This window comes from Typopeltis vanoorti, chromosome 4 (assembly GCF_054136105.1).
Source record: "Typopeltis vanoorti isolate ZY-2024b chromosome 4, IOZ_Tvanoo_1.0, whole genome shotgun sequence".
In the NCBI taxonomy this organism is placed as follows: domain Eukaryota; kingdom Metazoa; phylum Arthropoda; class Arachnida; order Uropygi; family Thelyphonidae; genus Typopeltis; species Typopeltis vanoorti.
This window is the reverse complement of record NC_143552.1, coordinates 45254226-45268714: the sequence shown is the minus strand read 5'-3', so window position 1 is coordinate 45268714 and position 14489 is coordinate 45254226. Positions and strand designations below refer to the sequence as shown.

The window sequence follows — 14489 nt, the reverse complement described above, 5'->3', positions numbered from 1 at the left end:
TTGTTCTTCTAGTAGTTTCTCCTATACAATATTGTTTAGATTCTCTTTTAATATTCCTGTATATATTTTATAACCTGTATTTAGCAGACTAATTCCCCTCTAGTTATTGCACTCATCTTTATTTCCTTTTCTATAGATTGAGATACCCAGTGCTTTTTTCCAAGAGTTAGGAATTTTTCCTGACATCCAAACCATATTAAAAAATTTCAGAAGTCTTTCATTAAATTTTTCACCTGCATTTTTGTATAGTTCCATATTTATATTGTTTTCTCCTTGTGTTTTCCTATTTTACATCTTTATTGTAATTTTCAGTTCTAACATTGTGATATTTTCTGTTAGATCATTCTTTGTTTTATAAAATTTTATTTCATTGTTCTCATCTGTCCAGAGATTTTGTAAATAGAACACCCATTTTTCTAAATCTGTTGTTTGTATTTTTATCTTTTCTTTTATTTCCCGTTCATGTATTTTATTACTTAATAGGTTTTGGGCTGTGGCTTAAATATATCCTTTTCTAGTTTTGTTATAAAATTGTTCCTTCTTTCTCTCTCTATGTTTTTTCCTTACTTCTCGTTTTGAATTGCACTGTTTCTTATATTCTCTATTTCTGTTTTTATTGTTTTGGAATTTAGCTATTTCTGTAACTGTCTTTTTTTGTTTTTATTATATTTTCTATTCCTTTGTTCCAATGTCGTAGTCCTGTTTTCTAATTATTTGCACTTTATTCCTAAGCTTTCTGTTGCTGCTTATGTGAGAATTTGTTTCAGATTTTCCCATTCCTCTTCTGTGTCACTTGATTCGTGTGTAGTTTCTGTTTTTAAGTTTGTGCATTTTTGATATTGTTGTCTGACATGGGGATCCTGTAGTGCAGAAATTTTGTAACTCGGTTGATAAGAATTTTCAATATTTTTAGCCGCTTTGCTGGCTAAACATACAAAATTTAAATTGAATTTTTGCTGACACCATATAATGATCAGAGCGTAATTCAAAGCTTCGATATGCTCTTACATCTAAAATTAATTCTGCTAATTTACAATTTGTGATAATGTAGTCAATTACTGATTTGCATCCTCTGGCTGACCAAGTATATTTATTTATTTTCTTGTGTTTAAACACCAGATTCATTATTCTCATATTATTATAAATGACAAAATCTCGCAGTCTGTGACCATTTTGATTACAAGTATTTTTGCCAAATTTAACTATGTTTGTTTTGTATTTTTTTGTTTCCTATTCTGGCATTTAAATCTCCTGCTAGTAGTAAATAAATCTCTAACGAACAGTTTTGTTTGTTTTTTTATATATGGTATCATGTAATTCTTTCTAAAATATATTACTGTCTTCTTCTTTTCCCTCTTTTGGTGCATATGCATCCATTATTGTTATGTGGCCTCTTAATGTCTGGAGTCTAATTTGTATTATCTTTTGTTCAAATAGTTATAATATACAATATTGTTCTTTAGAGATTTATGTACCATAATCATGCCTGCTTTTGTTCTTTCTTCTTTTTTTATCCCACTGTAGATTTGTATATAGCTGTTTGTTTCTTTTGTACCTCTTTGTTTCTGTTAATATACATATCTTTGTTAGCTTGGTTTAGTTGTTTATCAAGTTCCTCTTCTTTGTATGTGATGCTTCTCACATTCTGTGTTACAATCTTCATTATGTGTTCCTTTTTCTAATTTTGTTTACATTTTACTGAATTTTGGTCTTTTCCCTGATAATCTGTTGGGTTTTTCTTTGGATGAGACTTGAAAGTATATTGAAATTCTCCAGGGCAGGTTACTAGCCTGTTGCTGGGTAAGTCCAGTGGCAGAGCTGCTACCTAATGCCTCTGGACAGGCAGATCTAACAGCATTTACTATGTTAGGATTATACCGCCCATGCTCGGTCACCAGTTCCTCGTTTGTACTTTTAGAACAGGATAGATCACAAGAAGGTGAGGTTGGCAATTGAGTGGGAGAGGCTATGCATTGCGCTTCACAACCCCTTCCATCCCTTTATCATCTCTGAAAATACTAAATCCATTCCTGTAACTATATCATCTGCTGTTAGCTAAGTCTCACTAATGCCCATAACTTTTGGCGAGGTTGCACTAACCAATGCCAAAATCTTTTCACTCTTATTCCTGATGCGTCTGGCATTAGTATATAGAAAATGTACATCCCCTTAGGTAATCTTTTATTTTGTGAATGATTTGCATTGATATTTTGATCTCATATTTTTTATTATATATTCTCTCCTCAGTGTATTTAAATTCAACTAATTAATCACATCACTGAAATTAGTAGATTTAGTTTGGGTCTTAACAGTGTTTTTCTCAATTTCAATAGATAGCAGCAAATTATTGTTAACTACTTCAGCTTGAGTTTGATCAGTATTGTGTTGAGCTTTTCCAACAGCAGTTGACTATGTGATTTCATTGTTTTTTTATTGATTCTTCTTCCATTTTTTATTGTTCATTTGAAGAAAACCATGATTTTATAAATTTAGAATATTGATTTCCCAATTCATGCACATTTCTTCTTTTTTTTGTTTTGAAATCCCAATAGTTTATTGCTCATTTGGATTATTCAATTGACATAGGGCCTTTTATAAAATAAATAAAATATTAACTCTATGCTACTTTTTTTTTTTTTTTTTTTTTTACAGAGATGTATCACAACAAAGAATGGTTCTAACCTCACAAAACTAGATTGCAATTACTATGCTCACATGACATATAACAGAATATCTCCTTAGCATTTCTTTTGACCTTAACATTTGTCATATGATACAACTTTTAAATTTTTTTGTGGACTGATATGCTTTTAGCGTTATTCACAGCATTGCTCAGGTTAATGTATTAAAATCCATTTCTGGTTACGTTTTTCTTCTTTTTGTATAATGTTATTGTTTCTTCTACACTTGTATAAATTGATGGTTCTGTATGTTAAACATGCTAGATACTACACGATCAGTACATATTGCTGCACAGTCAATAATTTGTGTACTGGCTTATATAGATATTATTTTTTACATAACTACATTACAGCATATGGATTCTTTTCACAAATTTAATTTGGGCAGTATGTAGTACCAATGCTATAATATTGCAGTTGTGAAGGTGCCAATATTACAATGTTTGCTTCATTAAAATATTTGTAATACTTTTTGTAATTCAATTATTATTCAAGTTTCTCTCTTAAAGTCAACACAGATGAATTTACACTTAGTAGTATGGGCTTTTTATTTTATTAATATTTTGTTAAAGCAAGATTACTTTTCACGATCCACACCCCTGATGTTTTTTTAATGTAAATTCCACTTGCAAAAGTTTAGGTAAATCTGGAAATGCTGCTCCAGAGACCAAACTTGGACCTTCTTCAAGTGGCAATGATGGTCTCATCTCACATGAGGTGATAACATTCATCTACTAACCTAATGACATGCACAAATATCTGTGTTCCTGGTATGATTTCAACATGTTCATTGGTGAGTGGTATACTATCTGCTAGGTCCACCAGGCTGGCTGTAAGACAGACACTGGACAATGCAAAAGAGAGATGGAGACTGTTTAAAACAAAAGATAATTAAGTAAAATTTCTTCATATCGAAATAGGTATCAGTTATCATAAGAAGTCTGGATAATAGAAAGCGGGATAAACAGGAATTTACATTGTGCAAACAAATATTATACTTTGTTCTTAACATATTAACAGTGCTTTAGTTATGATTATTTTAAATTATATTTAATCTTAAATAATAACCTCTTAATTGTTTGTTGGTTTTATAGAAGCCGGGAGTAAAGGACAAGAGGATTCTGAAGAAAGTGGCTTATCCACTCAGCATTTATATGTACACGATGAATTAATTCATTTATGTTTGGAACCACTAAGGTAAGATAAATTTCATTATTCTAATGAAGTAAATATTCTACCATTATTTATCAAGTTTTCTTTGAAACTTTCAATCTTAGAAGAAAAACTAAGCATCTTCTCTAGGGTGATGCAGTTATATTCATCAGTATCTAGTTTGTTGCCCTCTCTCCTCCATGTGAAACGTGTTTATTTATTTATTTGTTAATTTATTAATTAATTTGTTGATATTAATTGATTTATTTAGTTAATTAATTTAGGGTTAATGCAAGAGTTGTGTGTGTATGTTTATATATTTTTAATTTAATTAAGTTTATTATATTTGTTTATTACTTTATTCATTTTTTTTTTCATTTATCCTTACTATTTTATAATTATTTATTTATTTTGGTTAGTGAAGGTTTTCGTAAAAATGTGGAATTCCCAACAGAATTCTCTTCTTTAATCACTACCAAAGTAGAAGAAATTATCATATACTTGACCTTATTTGACAATTACTTTGAATGGATGTAGTCATTAGTGTCCTTTTTTTTCTCATTAACCAACTAAACAGGATACCTATTCTTTGCTTTGGCATCTATTTTGAACTGTCTTCTTCCCCCCCCCCCCCCCCATCCTGCTGTTTCCTTCTATTTGATCTAGAAAAAAAAAGTTAAATTGGAACTTTAATTCATTAGAGTTATTAGGTTTCAAACCTTTCTTTAATTATAAACATGTATCTACAGTCCAATACACTGTTTCCTCTCTCAAACTATATAATTTATTCTGAACACAGAAGTTAGATTTTTTATCTGTTTATGACACTAACAAATATTGTTTTCTGAAATAGGCATCAGTTATATAAGAAGTCTAAATAACAGAAAGTGGGATAAACTTGTTCTTTTTGGTATCAGTAGCACAGGCTTGCAGTTATTGACCTAAGATACATATAGCTCCTCAAGATCCATAATGCTAGCACCGGTGGCAGCTTGTACATAAGCACTACGACACTGCAGCATTCCAAGGAAAAAATGAAAAAATTAAATTTTGTTTGTGTTTATAAATAATAGCAATGCTTACAACATTATTATTATTAGACATCTCCAGGGAGTCCAAAGACTCATCGAGGGAGGGCACCTGCTCTACAACTCTGTCTCCGCCACTCAATCCACCAACTGACCGCAACTACACCAACGCCATCTACCACCGCCCACCACCACTAATAATTCCAAGGACAATCGCAAACATCCATGCCCACGGCAGGATTCGAACCTGCAGTCTTTTGGCTGGAGAGCGGATACGCTAACCACTCAGCCAGTCAGGCTGGCTATATAAATTATATAAATGCAATGCAACATGTTAAAGGTTACAGCTTATGTTTCGACATTGATTGAATAGTTAATAATTGGAATTGTTCGATTAATGTTTTAGATTAGAAACAAATGCACTGCGTTCTAACTCAGTTTTGGAATTATCACGTTTGGCCAATAGCAGCTAGACTCGCCAATATTCATTTGCAGTTGTCACTGCATGTAACAAATGAATCCGACACTGCTCTCTGATCAGTGTCGCTACAGGTAAATTGTATGCTTGCACGCATTATTTCTGTGGGATACAAAACTTTTATTATTGGTGTGTGTTCGTGGCAAGGGTGAAATATTTTTGGTAAATCTGATTTTATTCTGTTAAAATAACATATAATTATTTATTTAGTATAGATATAAGGCTGAATTATGACGGGCGTCACTGTTGAAAATGTGAAAAGAATTATATTTTTTCAATTATCATTACATGAAAAATTATCGTTACACGAAACAAATGCACTGCGATCTAACGCAGGGTCGGAATTATCGCATTTGGCCAATTGCAGCTAGACTCGCCAATATTCGTTTGCACTTGTCACTGTATGTAACAACTGAATCCAACTGTGTAGCTAGAGATAAATTGTATGCTTGCACGCGTTATTTCTGTGAGATGCGAAACTTTTATTATTGGTGTGTGTTCGTGGCGAGGGTGAAATATTTTTAATAAAGCAATTTTTTAATATGTAAATTTATTTATTAAAAAATTGGTTACTGATTAGGAAAAAAAAGAATTATTATTTTTTTATTTTGTATATGCAGCACCTCCACTTAAAATTTTCGCTGGCCGCCACTGGCTAGCACTCTTTTACATCCTGTAGTATTGGATATCATTATAGTATACTCCAGTACCTAGCCAGCCTGTTTGGCTAAGTGAATAGTATCACAACTCCTGTGACTACTCACAGGAGTTGTGAATTCACAAGGCTGTGTGATTTGAATCTCACTGTAGATGTGAATGCTTTTAGGTGATAGATGAAATTTGTTACCCAGAGAGACCACCAGCCTGCTTATTGGAATTCTGAATGGTTTAAAAAAAAAAAAAAAAAAATCCATGTCTCTGCAGCAAGGATTCTGGATTATCTTTTTTATGTTGATCTCATTCACAAAAGGTTGGCTAGTCAACCTATGGTATGTTTATTATATTATTTTGGAAACGCATAAGAGTTGGAAACTGTTCCAGAACACAGCATCAATAGAGGTTCTGTGGGTGTGGAGTTGCTGTGAAAGGGTATTAGGTGGTAGCTGTACATGTTTCAGTGGATTTAGTAGGTGGTAGAGTAGCAGTAGTAGTGAAGGAATTATTAATTCTAGTCCATATGAACAGTTGCCATGGAAGTATTTATAGATGATACATGTGTGAAAATGAGTGGAGTGAATTAGTAAGAGATGGGTCGTTAATCAAACAACCACTTTCTTCTGTATAGAGTCAGACATTTTTAGGGAGATCTTAGGGCTCTCAAATTTATGCCAAGAGGGGTTGATGTCAGGGTAATGCCAGGAAGAGAAATCTCATCTTGTCTGTGATTTGAGTGTTATCTAAGGAAATGCTAGAAGAAAATGGTTCATTTTTGTAGAAAATAAGGCAGAAGTGTTTTGATGGCATTGAAATTTACAAGATTATCTGAGCTCTGTTGAAGAATGGCTTAGAGATCAGAATTGCGGGTAATGAAGATTGATGCCCTGTAAGGTGTGATAATTTGTGTAGTACAAGGTTTGTCAAACGAAAAGGGGGAGTGCAGACTATCATCAGCGTATTGGGTTGCCAGTCAACTGGAGTTAGTCGTACAGAAGAAAGAGAATGTGACAGAACTGAACCTTGTGGAGCTCCAGAATTAGTTGCATAACTACAGGAAACGTAGCCAGCCACCATCGCATGTAGTGTGCATCCAGTCAGAAAGCTGGCATCCCAGTTGCAGAAGGCATGGAATAGACCAAATAATGGAAGCTTAGTTAAAAGGATTTTCACTAGACTCAGTCAAAGGCCTTGAAGATAGATATCAAGTGCAACCACTTGAGATTTGCCAAACTTTTCCATCGTATTATTTCAGAAATGGTGACCTAAAATGGGATCTCCTGTTGATCAGCAGCATTAGAATCCATATTGGCATTTGTATATTAGATTTGAGTGTTGATGGTTCTCTCCATTACTTGGGAGAAAACCAAAGTGAGAGTGATTGGGTGTAGTTTAATGGTAGGGATTTTGTCACCTTTCTTGGGAATAGGTTGACCATAGTCCATTTTCCAGGCTCTGGGATAGATGCCAGTGGAATGAGAGAGAGAGCATAAAAAGGCAAGATACATACATAGGACAGGACTCGACTCTGAAGCACAAACCTTGAGGTTTGTGCTTCAGAGTTGAGTTGAGTAGAAAGTCCAGAGACTTTCTAGTGTCTAATTTGGACAAGAATTTTCTGATTTCTCTCTGGTGAAAGAACAGAAAAGGCATTACCGTATTTTCCGGTGTATAAGACTCTCCTATGTATAAGACGCACCCAAGAAATTTAATACAATTTTCTGGAAAAAACCTAAACTTTAAAGTATGATTTAAAAAAAAAACGGATAAAATAATAGGTAATTTTTAATAGTAAACTGACCTTTCAGAAACCTGCAAAACCCATGTCACTGTCATCTGACTCTTCTCTATCATCATTAATTTCTTATAATATAGAAATAATTTTGTCTTCATATATATTTGGCATTTTTTTAACTGATTTTTGTTTTTGTACACATATAAAGTCCACTGTGTTTCATGAAACGGTAACACCATGACGCACCATCTTTAAAATTTTCAATGTTACGCTCACAGGCTACTTTGACTGCATGTGTATGAATCATTTTTGTTGAAATGGCAATGCCATTTTGCCGATTTTCTTGCACCCATTTCAAAACTTCGGTCTCTAGTTCTGGCCACTTCGCAATTTTTCCACGTTCCATGTGCTTTTCTTTATGCAAATTGTACAAAATCTCCTTCTGACCAAGCCAAGTTCTAATCATTTTTTCTGTACGCGGAGGTCCAAAATGTCTTTCAGCTTCCCTATTCCTGTGTTCTTCCGCATATTTTGCAACCTGCAATTTGTAACTTGAAGTATATGAATGTCGCCTGTTTTTTTTCCATCACTAAAATCTATGGGGAAATATCAAACTGAACACAAAATATCTCAACACGTCAACTCAATACTGATAAACGTCGGTAACTGATTACTCGGATAAGATATTATGAAACTTGAATAGGGGCTCCCCGTTCTTAGCCAGTGACGCGCTAGAAGTCACGTGAAGGTCACACATCAATTTGATTGCACCATTAACCACCTACAAAGATCTTGGAACATAAAAGGGAGTGCGTATGACTTTGAAAAGAGGAAACAATCTTTACCTTCATTATATAAGACGTACCCCATTTTTAAGGTAAAAAAGTGTGTCTTATACACCGGAAAATACGTTAAGTATTGAGCATTTGGAATTGCACAGATCAACAGAGATGCTGAGACATTTGCCATCGCTAATGACTTTACACGAATTAGGCATATGCTTACCAGAATGCAAGGTAGTTCCAGCCACTTCCCTACCATCCTGGTATATTGTGAATGTTGTACATCATGTAGGTAATTTAGACCACACTATAATGATTATTTCTTCCTCCAATAGAATAACACTCATACAACCACTTTCAATCAAGAGTTGCCTAGCATTATAACAATGCAAAGTAGGATTTGCAAAAAAGCATTAAGTTTTTTTTTATAAATTTTTTTATGAGGGTGGTCTGAAAATTTCTCAGCCTCAACCATAGTGTTGCCATCTATCATTTTTTTTTCTAAGTTGGTACATCTGTCATAAGCATCCATGTGAAATTGCAAGTCATTCTATCAAGTAGTTTGTTTTACACAGCTGTGTGAAGCATAAGTGTTGTCTGTATCCCATGAAATGGATAAAATTGAGTATCGTGCAGTTGTAAAATTCTTTGTAAAAGAAGGTTTAATGCCAAAAGAAATTCATTCAAAGTTCATAAAAGTTTATGGGCACTCTTCTCCCTCATTTTCAACAATTAAGAAATAGGCTGCTGAGTTTAAACGTGGCCATACCAGCCTTACCAGATGATCCACATGAAGGACTTCCAAAAAGTGTAACAACATCAGAAATCATTAATCAAGTGGACGATATGGTATTGGATGACCGGCGAGTCAAACTGCGTGAAATTTCTGAGCCTATAGGCATTTCAAAAGAATGTGTAGGATATATTTTACATGAAGAATTGCAAATGAAAAAGCTTTGCACAAGATGGGTGCTGCTCTTGCTCACAGCAGGTCAAAAATGCACTCGCATGAAAATCTCTGAACAGTGCTTGGAGCATTTTAACAAGATTAAAACTGATGTTGTGAATCGATTTATTACTACGGATGAGACTTGGATTCACCATTACACACCAGCAGTCAAAACAGTGAACAGAAGCTGGTTGTTCAGCGCCAAAGAAAACAAAGTTGATTCCATCTGCTGGAAAGGTCATGGCATCAGTGTTTTGGGATGCTAAAGGCATTTTGTTTATTAAATATCTTGTAAAGGATAAAACAATAACCGGGGAATATTATTCCAATTTTTTAACCAGAGTAGATGAAAAACTTCATGAGAAAAGACCCTGTTTGCAGAAAAAAAAAATCATCTTTCATCAGGACAATGCACCTGCCCACAAAGGTGTTTTGGCAATGGGAAAATTAAGGGATCTGCACTATGAATTGTTGGAACATCCACCCTATTCCCCAAAAATTGTTCTCCTTAACTTCTATCTCTTCCCAAAACTAAAACTCTTCCTCGCTGGTCAGCATTTTTCTTCATATCAAGAGGTGATTGCAGCTGTAGAGGAGTATTTTGCATAGTTAGAACCACAACAGGGAAGAGATAATGGCACTGGAGCATCGCTGGAATAAATGTATTAGTCTTTAGGGAGATTATGTCAAAAAATAAAAATAATTTTGAAATTATAAATTTGTTTTTTCATTGTTAGGCCAAGAATTTTTCAGACCACCCTCATATGTGTATATTTTTTGTATTATATTTATTTTTTTACATAGTCTGGAAACCATGCTCTAGAAGATGTTCCACACATGGAACATCTTTAAGCCACTTCAAGCCTCCAATAAACAGGGTGGTGGTCTCACACCAGGTGATGAAATTCATCTTTTGCCTAAAGACAATCACAGACATCCATGCCCACAGCAGGATTCAAACCTGCGACCTGTTTGATGGAGAGCAGATAATCTAACTACTCAGCCAAGTCTATCCAGCAAAGAAAAATATTTCTCCTCTATTGATATGCTAACCACTCCGCCAGCCAGGCTGGCGGAGTGGTTAGCATATTCGCTCTTCAACCAAAAGGCTGTGGGTTCGAATCCTGCCGTGGGCATGGATGTTTGTGATTGTCTGTGGAAATGGTGTTGGTGTAGTTGTGGTCAGTTAGTGGAGACAGAGCTGTAGAGCAGGTGCCCTCTGTCGATGAGTCTATGGACTCCCTGGAGGCGTAAAATAATAATTTCAGTTTTACTTATTACTGCATTGCAGACAACTCTTTTAAACACCGATTAATAATGGCTTATTATCCACCTCATAGTTGTTAATGTTGTTTGTTTCTTTGAGTACTAGTGAATTCAGATTCTGATCTACACAAAGCTCAAAAAGGAATATGTATTTCTTGATGGTTCTATAGTTCTTTGAAGAAGATTTGGCTCTGTAAAATAAACTTTTGACCATTTTCCAACTGGTAGTATTTTTTTTTTTTTTTTTTTTTTTTTTTTTTTTTTTTCCCCACTCATGGGAGGCTGCAGTAGTAGTAAATATGGTATTGGTATTCTTTTTGAAGAACCGGAGTTTGTTGTTTTTGGGAAATACTTCCTGAGGAAGACTGTTCCAGTTACCAGAGGTAGATGGAATGAAAGATGAATGGGAGTAGCTGGTTCAGTGGGTTAGCAATTCAGCTGTAAATGGATGTTGGGCAGCTGTTGTTTATGTTATTGTTATTTAGCAGTAATGGGGAATATCCTGATGGAAAAGGAAGCCATGTTTTTTTTTTTGGAATCTGAGGATGTTGTAGAAGTAATGTCTTTGTCGTAAGAAAGTCTAGGGACAAGTGTCAATCTGAAATGAGAGATCTCGTCCTGACTGTTAAGCTGAGAATTATGAAAAAACTATATGAGGATAAAAACCAAGTTTTTTTTTTTTTTTTTTTTTTTTTGCAAGAATCCTAATTTATGCTCACGCATAGACACCTACACTTTTTACTGAGGCATTCGGAACCAAAATCCTATGGAATAGGTTGGTTACTCTTTATTCCTGGAGGTATCCTATGACTGTAGCCTGTGTGTTCACAGGGTTGGTTTGCCTGCTTGCGGGGTGAAAAAACCCCAGATAAACTGGGAGTGAAAAACCCTGCTGCCCACGCCCAAGACAGGCTAACTTGGCTATGGCTGAGGAAGATCCTTGGACTCCTCACGTCATCGATGGGAATTGAACCTAGGACACTCCTTTCTCAGGCATATGGTTGTGAAACGCATAGCCACTAGGTTAACAGTGCGGACTTTGTAAGAATAAAGGACAAAATTGTGTTTTGGAAGCATTGAAGGATATGGAGATCACTGTTTTCTAGGGTCCCTGCACTACAATTTTTCCTCATATAACTGAGATAATGGGGAGAGAGAGAGTGCCATCATCAGAAAACCTATGGATAGTGTTTGAGGTCAGTGGCAAATCATTTACATATATGAGGAAAAGGGCAATGAAGTAATAGTCCAGAGGAAAAAACACCCTTCACCATACCGTGCAGTGAATAACCTTTAGAGAGGATGACAGTTTATTGAGAAGCCCTCAGTGCCCAAACCTATCAAATGCCTTGGAAATGGCAAGTGCAACAGCACAAATTTTTCCATACCTTTCCATGGCACATGCCCACGAGTTGGTGATGGAAGTAATGAGATCTGCTATTGATCTTGACTGATGGGATCCATATTAGTTGTCTCAAATTAGTTGATAGTTCTCTCTCTCTCTGTGTGTGTGTGTGTGTGTGTGTGTGTGTGTGTGTGTGTGTGTGTGTGTGTGTGTGTGTGTGTGTGTGTGGAAGAATTTCACTGTTGATGACATTTTCCCATTACTTTAGACAGCACCGAGGTGAGAACAGCAGATTGATAGTTTGTTAGCAAACACTTATCCCCTGTTTTTTTGGGAACTAGCTGAATATGGACTGGATGGCAAATGATTATACTACAGTGTAGAGATGATAAAGAATAGGTATTTGTTTAGGAGCACATCTCTTCACCACACCTGGTAAAATACCATCAGGAATAAAAACCTTTTTGGTATCTAGGAGGGATGCATGCGGTGCAGCTATAGTTAAAAGTGATTTGCCTTGGTCATCTATGAGAATTATGATGCCATGAATCTGGAAATTGCACCCAGTAGAGCATTCTTGGTGGGTTTCAGTGTAGGTAAGTTGTTTGGCTGCAGTTTTTGTTTTCAAGCTGCTTACTATATATATTTTTATTTTATTTTTTTTTTTCCTTCCTCTTTCTTGGTACACCTCATGGAAAACTGTGGTTTTGGATATTGGGTGGAAATTTTGAACAGGTGATCTTTGTGCCATTTCCAAAATGGTTCCAACTTTGTCTCTTACACATTACAATTTTAGTTTGTGTTTTTATTAAGATCCAGAACTCTCATAAAATTATTCATCCCTGTTTTGGTTTTCAGAATTAGGTGCTTGCAAATAGGCAAGATTTTCAATCAGGTATACGAGACATGATGCTATATTTTAAGGTCCATCAGTAGAATTGTCTTCATCCACAGCCTATGTCTCAAGTCATTTAGGATGGCAAGTTTGTGTACTTGATTATATTTCAACTTTTCAGAAATCCAGAGATATTGGTTAATAACAATTGGAAGTCTCTAGGGCCCCTTCCATATTGTTGGAATAGTAAATAGTTGAATCCATATCCTTTAATCATTCTCTGATATTTCAGAGCACTCTTGGCACCTGGATGGAACCATGTGACAATCATGTTCCTTATTCTAATCCCTTCCACACACACAAAATGAGTCTGCACTTTTGATTAATGATAAACAATTATGCCAAAATACAGTCTACTGTCACTTTAAATACACAACATTGGTAAAGAGAAAGCAAAGCTATATCACATGCATGAAAAACTTTCAGAGTTGTAGCTGTACACATCTGCTTGCTTTTCATGGTAGTATGATCACAGAATGAAAGATTCCATCTCACTGAATAGTGACAGCAGCATGTATGTCACATGATGTGGTGACATAACCTCCATGCACATATATACCTTAGAAAGGTTAACCTTGAACTGATTCACTGTAACTTACCATTGCTGACTTCTGCTGAACAAGAAACTTTCTTCAGCATATTATAGGTCATCATTTCCCATTTTTTTCCTAAGAACACTTCACAAACTTGAAATTTTTGCAGAACACTTGGTTATTTTGTAATGTATTAATAATTAATTATGGCATAATTATAAAGAGTATTAGTACACTTATGTATACGATGTGACATGTTGACAAATATAAAATTACATTTAAATCAATTATCAATCACTGGACTAATGAAATCTTGTAGCATATTGTAGTTTCCTCAGGCCAACATCATTAAATTAATTTGCGCTGATTTTCATTGACATATCTCATTCTGATCACCAAAAATTTATATTATTATTATAAATACTTACGAGTGAATGCAGACTTTTTCTCTTGTGTGCTGGTAGTTTTCCCCTCCTTTTGTACATCCTGGAGATCGCTTTGTAGGCTGGAGGTGGATGAATCATTATCTGTTGTGTCACAAACACCTTCAATAAGAGATTTCTTAACACCAAAATTAAACAAAGTCCCTTGTCTCTTATTCATATTAAAATTTAAATCTGTAGGCCTATTACTTTTAAAAAATCACGGCACTACGGTTTCAAAACAAGCACTTTCACCCTACAATATGAACGTGTGAAGAAAGTATTCAGTATTACTAGATTTGAGAACTGGATGCAGACTACCTTGATCTTCAATTTCAGTGGAAAAATTTTCTCTATACTTCCTTGTTGATTGGTCACTAACATTTGCAACACAGATGTTATTTCATTCAGTTTTGAGAACAGAGGATATGCCGCCCATGGTTGTAATCGGCTTGCAGGCAATTGTTATGACCAGTCATAAATAGCAGTATTCCTTTTCCCGAATGTTGAAAGATTTCGATGTGTGAAAATTAACAATAATTCATGAATATTTCCATGTTTAAAAATAT

The 14489-nt window shown here is 34.9% G+C and overlaps 1 protein-coding gene across 5 annotated transcripts in view; it reads left to right on the top strand.

Moving 5' to 3' along the window:
* The window catches only part of LOC150107272 (polycomb group RING finger protein 1-like), a 302424-nt gene that overhangs the window by 237622 nt on the left and 50313 nt on the right, over positions 1-14489 (top strand). For all 5 annotated transcript variants that reach the window (XM_090391122.1, XM_090391120.1, XM_090391119.1 and 2 more), the window contains one exon: positions 3776-3878. In XM_090391122.1, coding sequence (XP_090247248.1) covers positions 3776-3878 — 103 coding nt within the window. The remainder of the gene's footprint in view (positions 1-3775; positions 3879-14489) is intronic.